General features: G+C 38.4%; 1 protein-coding gene and 1 long non-coding RNA gene across 2 annotated transcripts in view; one reads left to right on the forward strand and one right to left on the reverse strand.

The window, feature by feature from the left end:
- LOC141110043 (uncharacterized) overlaps nucleotides 1–13,394 on the reverse strand; it is a 144,248-nt gene that overhangs the window by 26,024 nt on the left and 104,830 nt on the right. The gene's annotated exons all lie outside the window — the stretch shown is intronic.
- Nucleotides 202–9,854, forward strand: LOC141111443 (dedicator of cytokinesis protein 1-like). Its single transcript, XM_073603741.1, has 2 exons — nucleotides 202–265; nucleotides 9,574–9,854. The coding sequence occupies exons 1-2, from the start codon at nucleotides 202–204 to the stop codon at nucleotides 9,852–9,854; spliced, it is 345 nt and encodes a 114-aa protein (XP_073459842.1).

Here is a 13,394-nt window from a genome sequence, read left to right on the forward strand (position 1 = left end):
TGGTTAATAACAGCACAATTGTAATGCAAATTTAAATTCCTTTACCATTTTAATTAGATGCAATTTGTGCCCAGGCCAGTCAAAAAGACATGCAAAAAAATTGGTGTTAACTTCCTTTTTTTATGTGGGTAGAATACGGTCCGTGAGGAGTATGGTTTGTGTTGTGGTTTTCAGGATGTTTCTTTATATATGCCCTTGGTCATGGCAGCAACTGCTACTGCTGCAGTCCTGATTGAGAAGGACAAAGCCAGAGCAGACATGCATTGTTAGAGCTCCACACCGCTGAGGAGAGAAGAGAAGGACAAAGCGGAGCCTGCAGGCTCAAAAGGTATCCATTTGAACCTTTTTGCCCCAGGGAACAAACTGTGAAAGTTTGGGCAGGAAATATGGTACTGGGAGGAAGCCGTGGCAGAAATAAAAATCACCTCACAAAGAGCTCACAGGCACTCACTGCAGCTGAAGCAGCTCCAGTCACCTCACAAGATACAGCATCAGGGCGCTCTCACAGACAGAAAATGTCACAGCAAGACTCTCCATTTGAGTCAGATACAGAACAAATCCTCTCACAAACTTCTCCACAAGCCTCCTCAGCATCCCCAGTAATATTATTACAATTTGAAAAGATGCTTCATAAGGCTTTAAAACAAACCTCAGACCAAATAACAAAAAGCCTAACCAAAGAAATAAGAGAGCTGGGAAACCGCACCGCAGCCTTAGAAATAAAAATGGATGAAATTGAAATTACAACCCAAGATAATATAACAGAATTGGAACAATTAAAAAAAGAGAATTTAATACTTCAAACTAAGCTCGAAGATTACGAAAATAGAGCCAGACGTTCAAACTTGCGCATAAGGGGAATACCTGAAACTGTGACAGACCTGCAATCTACTATTACTGCTCTATTACAAGAACTAAAGCCAGATATCCCTATTGAACGTTTAGAACTGGACAGAGTACACAGAGCCCTCACAGCCAAAAAGAAAGATGGACCCCCACGTGATATAATCACAAAATTTCATTATTACAGAACGAAAGAACAAATACTAATTGCTGCAAGAGAAAAAAAGGAACTTAATTTTCAAGGACACAATTATCAAATTTTTGCTGACCTATCCCAACTTACTATTACTAAAAGACGATCCATGAAACCCCAACTAATGGAACTGCAACGCCACAACATTATGTATCAATGGGGCTTCCCCTTTTCAGTCAGATTTAACTACCAAGGTACAATTTACAGAAGCAGATCAGCAGATGAACTACAACAAACCCTTTTAAAATTAAATCTGACAGAACCCACAAGCAGCAACACTCCCACACGCAGAAGATTGGCATCATCTTCACCTTCAGGCAGCACCCAGAAAATTTCAGAACAAAATGGGAATCATCATTCTCACAAAAGAGGCCGTTATGCCACATCATCCATGGACCAAGAAGATTCAATGGACTGACATCCTAATTCCTGATATCTCTTTATTTATTATACTAAGAGATGGTTCTCTATAAAAAACCTATATTTATAACTGAATGTAACTGCATTCTGATAGTCACACACTGTGTGGTATCATGTTACATTCCAGTTATATTTCTTATTACTTCTGATTCATATAGCCTTAGAATATATAAGTGAAATAAGGAAATTCTTGTTCAGTTATATATTATCAAGTAATAACAATAGATTTATTACTTTTTAGGACAAATATATTCAATAATCCAGAAGTAATGGAAGCTTTTTCTTTCTTTTCTTAAAACAAATATATTATTACCTAACTAGTTCCTAGAATTATGTTTTTGTTTATTCTAATCTGAAGCAATACAACCTCTATTTTATGAGTTAACATATCTAAACAGTTACATATGAATAAAATATGTAATTGTTTACTCTAAAAGGGTTAAAATCCCAAAATAATTCAAACTATCTTCATCAATACCAAAGTTATTAACAGTACCTTTCTAACTGAATTATTTAGCCTAGGGCAAGACTAACCATATACAACCACCCTGGAATAAATAATTTCAACAAAAACTATATTCTGCACTCCAATTAATGAAACATCATTTTGATGTCTTTTGACATAGCACTTCTCTCCTGTAAGCGGAAGATCCGTGTACCCCCATTAGCCCTCCTCATTCTCCCAACCATATTATGTGGGAGTGTGACGAAGGCACTTATTCCCCTGAGAGAGATATTTATTCTCTTTCACGGGTAAATTGTGATTACTTGCAAAAAATAATTTATACAATGTATCATCTAATCTCATATGTTTTTTGTTTACTCTTTACTCCAGAATTCACTGGTTTCTTTTCTATCTATTCATCTCTTCAGTCCACACAGGTTGATCTGCGCCGTCAGCTCTGCATAACAAAAAGTAAGTCAAAACTATTTGATCTATTGCCATGGCACCACTGAATATACTTTCCCTGAATGTTCAGGGAATAAATGTCCCTCAAAAAAGGACCAAAGCCTTCCGTACTTTCCATAACAAGAAGGCTCACATAGTATGCCTCCAAGAAACACACTTCACCAAAGATTCTACTCCAAAATATATTTCTCCTTTTTATCAACAAATTTACACGGCTTCTGCCTGTACCAAGCAAAGGGGAACTCTAATTGCATTTCACCGATCCACACCATTCACCTTATCATCAGAAATTAAAGACCCAGAAGGTAGATACCTGATACTCATGGGTTATATAATGGATACAGCAATCACGGTGATTTCCTACTACGCTCCTAACAAACAACCTACACCATTCCTCTCACATATATTACAAGTGATTAATACACACAAAATAGGAACAGTGATAATGTGTGGGGATTCGAACCAGGTCCTCCTCCCATTTCTAGATAAATCACCTTTTACACCATCCAAAATAACTTCTAGATTACCTTTTTCTCAACTTCTTTCCAAATACAATCTGGTAGATTCATGGAGAGAAAGTAACCCAATGAAAAAGAAATTCACTTATTTCTCACACCCTCATCAAACCTTCACCAGAATAGATCATATTTTTCTAACAATAGGAATGATACCAGAAATTATTGCATCAGATATAATTCCGATTCCGTGGTCTGACCATAATGCAGTATACACTACTATAGCCTCAGCCATACCAAAAGCGCATGACCCAACGTGGTACTTACCGGACATAATGCTCAAACACCCACTACATCAGATGGCCATTGAACAAGCTTTAAAGGAATACATATCAATTAATAATACAACAGACATTTCCCCAATAACACTGTGGGAAGCTCATAAGCCTGTCTTGCGTGGTACAATACAAAGACAAATGGCACTATTTAAACGGGAACGCAAAAATCTAGCAAAAAAACTAGAACTCAATTTTAATGCAGCCTACATATCATTTCAAGATAATCCATCTCAGAGTACAAAATCTCATCTGGAAAAATCTAGATTGGAATACGATCTATTTCTCACTGAGTCAGTTGATAAATCCCTCAAACGCTCCAAACACAATTTCTACATGAATACAAACAAACCAGGTACATATTTGGCTCGGGCATTAAATTCAACTAACAAATCTTTCAAACCAATACGTTTGAAATTATCAAAAAATGTTTACACTTGTAATCCAGTTAAAATAGTCCAACAATTTCACTCACATCTCGCAACTTTGTACAAGACGAACAATGAATTTAATCCTACAGAGGCTGAATCCTTCTTCTCAAAAATAACCTTACCTGAGTTATCTCAGAATCAAAAAAGCAGTTTGGATGAGCCTAGAACTATAGATGAAGTTGCTAACGCCATAAAAGACCTAAAACTTAACAAAAGACCAGGCCCAGACGGCTACTCGGCTTTATACTATAAAACATTCTCAGAAATACTCTCTCCCATTCTCACTGAAACTTTTAACAAACTTCTAGATGGACATTCTTTTCGGCAAGAAACACTAATGGCAATTGTTTGTATGATCCCAAAACCCCTTTCTGATGATACTTCCTGTGTGAATTATCGGCCTATCTCTCTGTTAAACCTCGATATTAAATTATTAGCAAAAATAATAGCAAAACGCCTCAATAGCATTATAGGAAAATTAATACATAGAGATCAAGTAGGCTTCATGCCAAATAGACAGGCAGGCGATAATATACGCAGGGCAGTGTTATTGGCACATATTGCTAAAAAACGGAAAATCCCTTTGTTTTCTATCTCTCGATATTAAGAGGGCATTTGACACAGTATCCTGGCAATATATGCAATATTCATTACAAAAATGGGGTTTTGGACCCCACTTTTTAACATGGATCAAAGCATTATATAATAAACCCAAAGCCTATATAAAATATGCTGGATACAAATCTGAAGCCTTTAATATCGAAAGAGGTACCCGACAGGGTTGCCCATTATCTCCCTTATTATTTGCCCTTATACTCGAACCCATGGCCCAATACATCAGAACAAACCAAACTATAACTGGCATAGAAATAGGAGGTATTACACACAAATTATGTATATTTGCAGACGATATATTACTTTTTCTATCATCACCACAGGTCTCTGGTCCTAACTTAATACCAGCTCTTGATGGATTTGCAGCCCTATCCGGCCTTATGATTAATCCTAAGAAATGCCTAGTGCTTAATATTTCACTCACAAACATGGAATTGATCCCGGCTAGGGCTGCACTCCCATTCACATGGGCAGAAAAATCAATCCCATATCTTGGAATTCATTTAACAGCATCTCATTCTGACTTATTCTCATCCAATTATCCTCCTGTATTAAGACAGATCACAAATCTAATAAAACAATGGTCGCAACTTCCTTTATCCTGGATAGGGAAGATTAATGCAATCAAAATGACTATTCTACCCAAATTGCTTTATCTATTCAGAGTCCTCCCTATTCCAATTCCTTCCTATTTTTTGAGAATAGTACAAAAAAGAGCAACTTCGTTTATATGGGGCTCTTCTAAACCACGTATACCTATACACACACTACATCTTCCCAAAAATAAAGGAGGCCTGGGATACCCTAATTTTACTAACTACTACAGAGCAGCACATTTGGCCAGTCTGTCCAAATACCATGCAAAACAGGAAATCCCATTATGGGTATTTATAGAGGCTTCAGAAAATGACCCTCTATTAATATCAAATTTATTATGGCTTGATCCTAAAGACCACTTTAAAATTCATAATCCCATAACTAAACACTTCTTATCTCTCTGGGATAAACTAAAAACCAAATATCAGTTACAATCTCCACACAATCCTCTCCTTTCTTTTATCAGAAATCCGGCCTTTTATCCGGCATGGATCTACCCAAATTCTTTTAAAGCTTGGACAACATCAGGCATTCAGACACTAAATGACTTCATAGCATCTAAATCAGTCCTTTCATTCCCATCGCTTAGAGAAAAATATGATCTACCAAACTCTGAGATATTCAGATATCTCCAAATCAAAAATTTCTATACACCATTATCCCAATTATCCATTTTTGAATCAATCTGTACAAAAGATCCATTTGCTAAAGGTACAATTTCATCACTTTATAATCAATTATATGGAGTAGCAAATCTTAATAGACCCTCTTACGTTCAGAGGTGGGAGGAGGACCTGGGACGAACTTTAGAAGACACGGACTGGTCTAACATATGGCTCACATCTAAGTCATCCTCACCCAACATCTTAGCACTGGAGACAAATTATAAAGTCCTAACTCGCTGGTACCTTGTACCCGCTAGAGTGGCAAAATATTCACCTAATACCTCAGTTCTTTGTTTTCGAGGATGCCCAGAAATAGGCACATATTTACACATATGGTGGACATGCCCAGTAATCCAAACCTTCTGGAAGGAAGTCTTCGTGATTGCATCTAAAATATTTAAAAAAATAATACAACCAGATCCATATTTAACTTTACTTAATCTAAAACCGGAATGGTTAACACTCTCTCAATTCAAACTTATGATCCAACTAATAACGGCTGCAAAACAAACAGTGGCCAAGGCATGGAAATCTCCTACATTGGTACTAGCAGAAACAATTCATAGAATGAATAATACAATGTCCCATGCTAAGATGGTAGCCATCGATCAAAATCAAATTCCAAAATTTGAAAAACTTTGGCATCCTTGGATAAAACAACAGTTTCTGTCAAACTTCAATGACTCTGTCCTGTTGCCATGGTAACAGATTAAATGACTTACAGAGACACCCATTCTAAGGCTTCAAAGAGAACTAAAAAGAATAATAAACTGACGAGCGGGACAACCTTGTGGACCATACCTCTACCTTTCAACCCTTTTTCTTCTTTCTCTTTCCTTTTCTCCACCTTACGATTAAAGCTCATTATCAGAATTTATTTGACCTATATACACTCTACTTGTAAACAATATGTATAGTAGGTATAAATCATTTAAATACCTACAAAAGTAACTAAGGAAATGATATATATATCTTTAATTTAGGTTTACGTGAACCCAATGTTTAATATTTGAAATTTCATGATATTTACCTATATAAACCCTACTGTAAAACAATGAGCTTACTTTATAGATCCTTGTAAACTTACTTTATGTATCTTTATAACATTGTATACTCAATAAACTTCTTTTGACAAGGAGAAGGACAAAGCCAGGAGGAGGAGGAGACCGATGAGAAGCCAAAGATATTGGGTCCATCTAATAATATCAAATAGGGAAGAGAGGCCAGTTCAGGATCCTCTATAATGATCTCTTTCAACATGAAGAGAAGTTCTTCAACTATTCCTGGATGTCAGTGAATAGTTTAGTATGTGAGAGGGAGTCTCTCTTTCTCCCCCTCATCCTCCCTACCTGTACCCCTCTTGCTTCTCCTCCTCCCTCTCATCATCAACCTCCTTCCCTCTCTCTCTCCCTCTCTTCTCCTCTCACTTGCACTCTCTGAGCCTCTTACCGCAATCATTCTTTGAACACCCCTCACCCTTGTGCCTGTCACTTACGTTTATTTTGTGTTTTTATTTCTTAGTTTTGATAATTTACTTGGACTACTGTAAGCCAGCTGAAAGATTGCTTGTTACATTAGGGTAAATTTCATTGATATACTTTGTGAAATTTCATGTTTTGCAGTAAGCAATACAGGGAATGCAGACAAATATCACTCCAAAGTTGTCTTCCAAAAAAGTTTTTTTTTTTTTTTTTTTTAAACTTGTAATCTGCATGTAATTACTGTATATACTTTTCCTAAATATTGTGGAAACAATCAAAATTCTTACATAACAAGAACAACATTATGAGGAGACAATACTCTCCTGTATTATTATCCTGTTCTGTTTATTATCCTATTATCCTGTTTATTTTAACTGTGATCACTTTTATCTATTTTTTGTATGGTATTTTTAGAAATAAAAATCCCTGGTTTACCTGCACTATGCAGAAGCTTTTTATTTTTTATTTGCATATTATCCCGATGCAAGAAACTGCTTTCCAGTAGCCCACTTCCATCACAGGGTCTGGATCAAGTTTGCCCCCGGTTTTCTCCTTGGAATACATCCTTGAGGTCTATTGGCTGATATCCAGTTGGCGGTCCTTCCAGATGTTTCTTCATCCCACCAGAGAGGTCAAGAAGTGAGACAGAGGTTCCACCGTTCCGGATATCGTTTCTCAGCCTAAGTTTGGCTCCATGCACCATTGACTCCATGTCATACGACAGTGGAGTCCACGTCATCTGGTAAGAGTACCCACCCTACCTTACTTCCTGATGTTTCCACTTTGATGTCCCATATCGTGATGTTGGTTTACAGCTACGGAAGTTCTGTACCCTGTCGTTGATTCACAGTCACAGATCCACACCGTGCACTATTGACTTTCATTTTCAAGTTTCACATTATTTTTATTGGTTTATACTAGTTCCTCTTATTAATTTGGGTTTGAAATTGTCTATTCACCATATGTGGACATTTTATACAGTGTTTGTTTATTTCATTTCACTTATGTTTTTTTTTTTTTTTTTTGAACATATGCTTTACTGTTCAGTACAGCATCTCCCACTTAATTGTTTCACTTCATCTTAATTTTTCATTTTTTAGCTCTGCATTTTTTTCCCCATTTACCAGTTATTGTTTGTCACAATGTATGCAGCTGCTGGCTCACATATATATTTTATTTTCTTCATTAGAGCGCAGTGTTTCTACAATCTCTCCTGTATTTCCCTCTCTCTCTCACCCTTCATGCTCTTTCTCCCCCTCATCCTCCCACTCTCTCTTCCTCCCTCCCTCTCTAACTTCCTCTGGCTCTCTTCCTTCCTAGCTGTGTGAAGTTGGCACCCCATGTTTGTAAAACCTGAATAAAAATATACCATTCGGTTAGTCTCTTTTTTCTAAGCATTTTTTTCACATTGGGTAGCGAGGCGGGCTTGGAGATTCCCAGTTCACCAGAGCAGTTAGTTCCCAGACGGGGCTCTGGTGACGAGAATTCCTGAGTCCATAGCGACTAGTTACTTTATTTTTTTTTTTTAAGAAAAGGGCCCATGAAGAATTGCTGTAGTCATTCTTTGTAATTGCTGTACTACCACTACACCATGTATACGTTGAGCATTTTGCTCTTATTTCTTTCTCCTGTTTGATGTATTTTCTCGATATTTCAATAAACTTTATTTTAAACGGAAAAAAAAAATATACCATTCGTTTGTGCCGCGTTTGTGCTGATTTGTGCCACAAAAATGAGCGTTTGTCCCGATTTGGTTTCTGAGATATTAAACATTCAGTTCAATGCAAGCCCCACCCACTTTGCACCCCATATTGCTGAATTTTAAAAACAAATGCACCATTCACTTGTGCCGCGTTTGTGCTGATTTGTGCCACAAAAATGAGCGTTTGTGCCAGTTCGGTTTCTGAGATATTAAACATTCAATTCAATGCAAGCCCCGCCCACTTTGCACCCCATATTGCTGAATTTTAAAAACAAACGCGCCATTCATTTGTGCCGCATTTGTGCTGGTTTGTGCCGCAAAAATAAACGTTTGTGCCACTTTGGTTGCGGAGATATTGTGCGTTATAGTTGCTGAAGCCCCGCCCACTTTGCACCCCATGTCCTTGAATTTTAAAAAGAAATGTGCCATTCGTTTGTGCCGCTTTGGTTTCGGAGATATTGAGTGGTATATGTTGTCAAACCACATTGACTTTGCACCTCGTTATTAAATCTTACATACAACTAGATTTATTTGTTAGCGGTTTGTGCAGATTTGGTGGATATTGTACATGTTTTACTTCACATGCGTAGTTTTGCCACCCCCACAGGGATCCACCCCCCTTTCCGATTCTCTAGTGCTGACTGGAAGAACAGACTGGGAGGGGGCGGGCACAGCTGGCTCTGGCTCTAGTGAGGCAGAGCCAGCTGTCACTCAGGTGGCAGGGTGGATCTCGACAGTATTGGCGGGATCTGTCCCGGCTGCAGCACGGCTCTGCACTGTCAGGATATAGTGGGCAATAGCTCGCCACATGCACATGAGTTTTTTTGTCACAGAAGAACACACTATATGTCATCTTGTGAACAAACAGAGAACTAAGGCCAAAAAAGGTTGGGCCATATTTCTCTTTTAACAAAAGTTTAAACCAGGTGATAACCAAGCAAAACAGCACTCCAGCAGGAGGGAGAGGTTCGGAGTGACCATCTACAACTTTCAAGCAAAAAATGAAGAAGAACTAAGCTTGCGGGTGGGAGATACAGTGCAGATATTTGAGACATATGAAGGGTGGTACAGAGGATTCACTTGGAGGAACAAATCAAAGAAGGGGATATTTCCAGCTGCATATATTCATCAGAAAGAAGTGACAGATGACGGAGGGGCGGAGTTACAACATGGCGCCAAGCAGCAGCGTGATGCTGCGAGCTCCTAGGCGTCCCCCCCGAGCGAATATTTATTTTTAATTTTTTTTATTTCAGGTACTTATATAGCGCCGTCAATTTACGCAGCGCTTTACATATACATTGTACATTCACATCAGTCCCTACCCTCAAGGAGCTTATATCTATCTGCTTATCAGTTTGTTACGTGCTGCTATCCGCCTGCTACCTACCCGGTTTTCGGATCCCAGCTGGTTGGTCGTCTGTCTCCCCCCCCCCCCCCTGTCCCTGGTTGAGCGACCCGCAGTGAGCCATCTACTGGGCGGTGTCGCCCTGCAGAGAGAGGGGGATTGGAAGATGCTGCTGCATGCCCGCAGTGTGAGAGGCTGGGGGCGGGAACATGAGTGAGCTTGGAGTCCGGAGGTCGGTCGGAGAAAAAAAAAAAAAACACTCCAGCAAATCCTCCTTATATAAGTCACTTTTTTAAATTGCTTTTTTTGAAAAACAGTAAGCATGCTTTTTCTGTTGTGTATGCACTAAGTCACATCTCTTCTTTTGTGTACCACAAAGTTTTCTAATTCCATTGGTACATACAAAAATCTTTATGATCTCTTGAATCAAAAAGTATATGTATACAGAAATATTTTGCTACCGGATATTTTGGGTATGTATAGAAGTACCAACATTTAAAGAACAAAATAAGCGCAAACAAATTCTCCCAGAAACATTACCACTTCAGCATGGTGGTCAGATTAAACAGCATTACTGCAAATTGGGAATCTTTGTTATTAAACACAAATAAATGAAGAAAGACAGAGAGGAATTTCTAAAGACAACAGAACTGTTCATAAAACCATTGAACTGTTAAACATAATGAAAATATCAATAAATGAAAAAGTTCACCTTAACATTTTAATATTCTGTTTTATATGTTTTACTCCTCCTTTGTGAATAACACAACATGGGGTTGTATCTTGGTTTTTGCAGAGGCTTTCATAACAGATTCACACAGGTCATCATATTTTTCCCAGTCAGCTGACCTTCTCCTACAATAGGCCACATAATGACCAAGTGAATTTCTGCTGATTCCTGGAGTAAAGGCAACAACCCCTCGTAATGTGAATGAGTGACTGTCAAGGTGCATGGTCACAGGTATTTCAGATAATGGATAATGTGTTTCTGCACTTATTTCAATACAATTTAGCTGTCCAGTAGTGCATCTATGTGTGACTGAGCCATTGCAAAGATATTTCAGTGATGTTACATCCTTGGTTTTGCAATTCTCTGGGCACTCTTGAGGTGACAGCAATGGCTTCAGACATTTGGACAGATTTAGATGTAGCCCATCTTCCAGTTTACTCATTCCATCAGTTTTTAAAATATCTTCATTGACTGGCAGGAGAGGGATTACCCTTGAAGAACTTGTATTTCTCTCACAATACTCAAAAGAACACTTGGAGGTAATTGTTGCACTTGGTACCTGCTTCATTGTTGATGTGATTATGTACGCAACATTGCACTCAACACTCACCTGCCTTACACCTGACTTCAGCTGATCACATTCAAATTTTTCTGACAGTATTTTGGCCCTCATTGCATAAGTGTCCTTTCCCACTCCCTTAGTCACAATGGTCATCACCAATTCAAAAATTTCAATATTTTTGTGCTCTTTGTTAACATAATTGCAGAATGAACCACTGTCACAGAATGCACAGCAAAGACATTGGCAAAGGGAATCAAACGCACAGGTATTAATGACACTTACATGCATTTTGTTTATTTTTATAGGTACTTTAGCTAAGTGATTGCCATTTTTCAAAACTTTTACCTTTCTTTTTCTTTTCAGTTTTGTGTCCATATGCAACCACTCAGAGCAAGGAGTGAGGTAGGATAGTCTCTTTTTTGGAGGAACATTAAGGCCTTTCCAGTTCTCAACATGCTCCTCTTGCATTCTACTTTCTTCTTTTACTTTATATTAATTTGTGGATTCTCCTCACAGTTGTTATTTCTTTTATCGTTCTTTTCACTCTTTTCTTCACTGTAATCTGTTTTCCTTATTGGTACAGAAGAACGCCTCATTTTGCCTTCCATGAATTCAAGGTGATGAATCACAAAATGGTCAATTCTGATAGGCAGACATTCATGTTTGAAGAGACCATGTTTTATATTTTTAAATTCAGCCTCAACACTTGCAGAGCTTGCTGTTATGTTCACGCTTTTGAAGTGTGGGACCATCACAGCTGTCCAAAGCGGAAGGTAACATGCCATTCTTATAACATTAGGGACAAGCTCTGGAAGGAAATGTAAGTTATCTCGGTCACCATGATTTGCAGCAAGCATCTTACTCCTTTCACAAATTTCTGTTACCCATATTTTCAGGTCTGTTTGAATTGTCTCATTTTCCTGTTTGCTCATCTCCACTAAATCATCATCTTTAGTGACACCAGGCAAGAGACATCCCTCTGCGATGCGTCTCTTCAGTTGAGTTTTGCATGTCTCAGACATAACAGGTATGCCTCTGTCATCAATCCCTTCTGATTCGCTAAATGCAACCACTGAAATTGAAAGAATGATCTCCCTTGCATCATCCAGTGAACTTGATTGGAGAAGTTGTGCCATTGCTCTGAAGTAGAATTCTCTCTCTCTGTTTCCTTTTTGTCTTAAGCATTCCCATCGGCTAATGAGCTTGATACAGTGTGCAACATCAATTACAATGAAGCAAGGAGGCAGGTTTGAGGAGTTATTTCTGGTCAGCACTCCAAAACACTCATTTATATATGTCTTCAAGTTTGGGTAAGAGGTGAAGGTCCTAACTAGAGCTCCAAGCAAAGCAAGGAAGAAATCGCAGACTGCTTCCTTGGGAATGGTAGCACCTGCTTGTTTCCATTCTGTCAGCCACTGGGCTTTGGAATTGATAGTATGGCTCTCAGAAAGCATCTGCACTACTGGGACATGATCTCCAAGTGAACTTAAAACTCCTTGATACAAAAAGATGTGTCCTAATATATGTCAATAGGTCTCTTTAGTTTTCTCACAACTGAACCTGTTGCATCAAAACTGACATAGGGACCTATGTTCTTTGACTTCATTTGGTACACTTGCATTTGGGATGGGGTCCAGTAATGGCAAAAAAACTTATCCAAGCCTATGTTCCATTATGGGGAACACTGTATTTAAAGAGTTGTAATTAAAGGATTGGCTCCTTATGGCCTAGCTCTTTGTCCCCCATCTCTTGTTTGGCTTTTCGTAATGTTGCCAGATTTGGTAGTTGACTCAGCTCAGGGTCACCAATATCCATAACTTTGTGGGCCTCAGCTGCCCGCCATACATGTGCTTGTTTCCGTCCTTCCCAGAGTTCTTTTGACACTCTTCTTCTCAAATCTCCTGATAATTTGCGTTTAGATTTTCCTGTGTGGAGACTGTCATCGATTTTGGAGATCATGCACTTAAGCAATACTGGTTTGCCAATCTATGGTACGTTGTCAACTGTTATGGATAGCTGTGCATTACACTCAGTGCAGCTCCCTATTATATCTATGTAGCAAGATGCAACATTTGGATAAATTTTTGCCCGCTTGAATTTAAGTGTGCAT

This window comes from Aquarana catesbeiana, linkage group LG10 (genome assembly GCF_042186555.1).
Source record: "Aquarana catesbeiana isolate 2022-GZ linkage group LG10, ASM4218655v1, whole genome shotgun sequence".
NCBI lineage: Eukaryota > Metazoa > Chordata > Amphibia > Anura > Ranidae > Aquarana > Aquarana catesbeiana.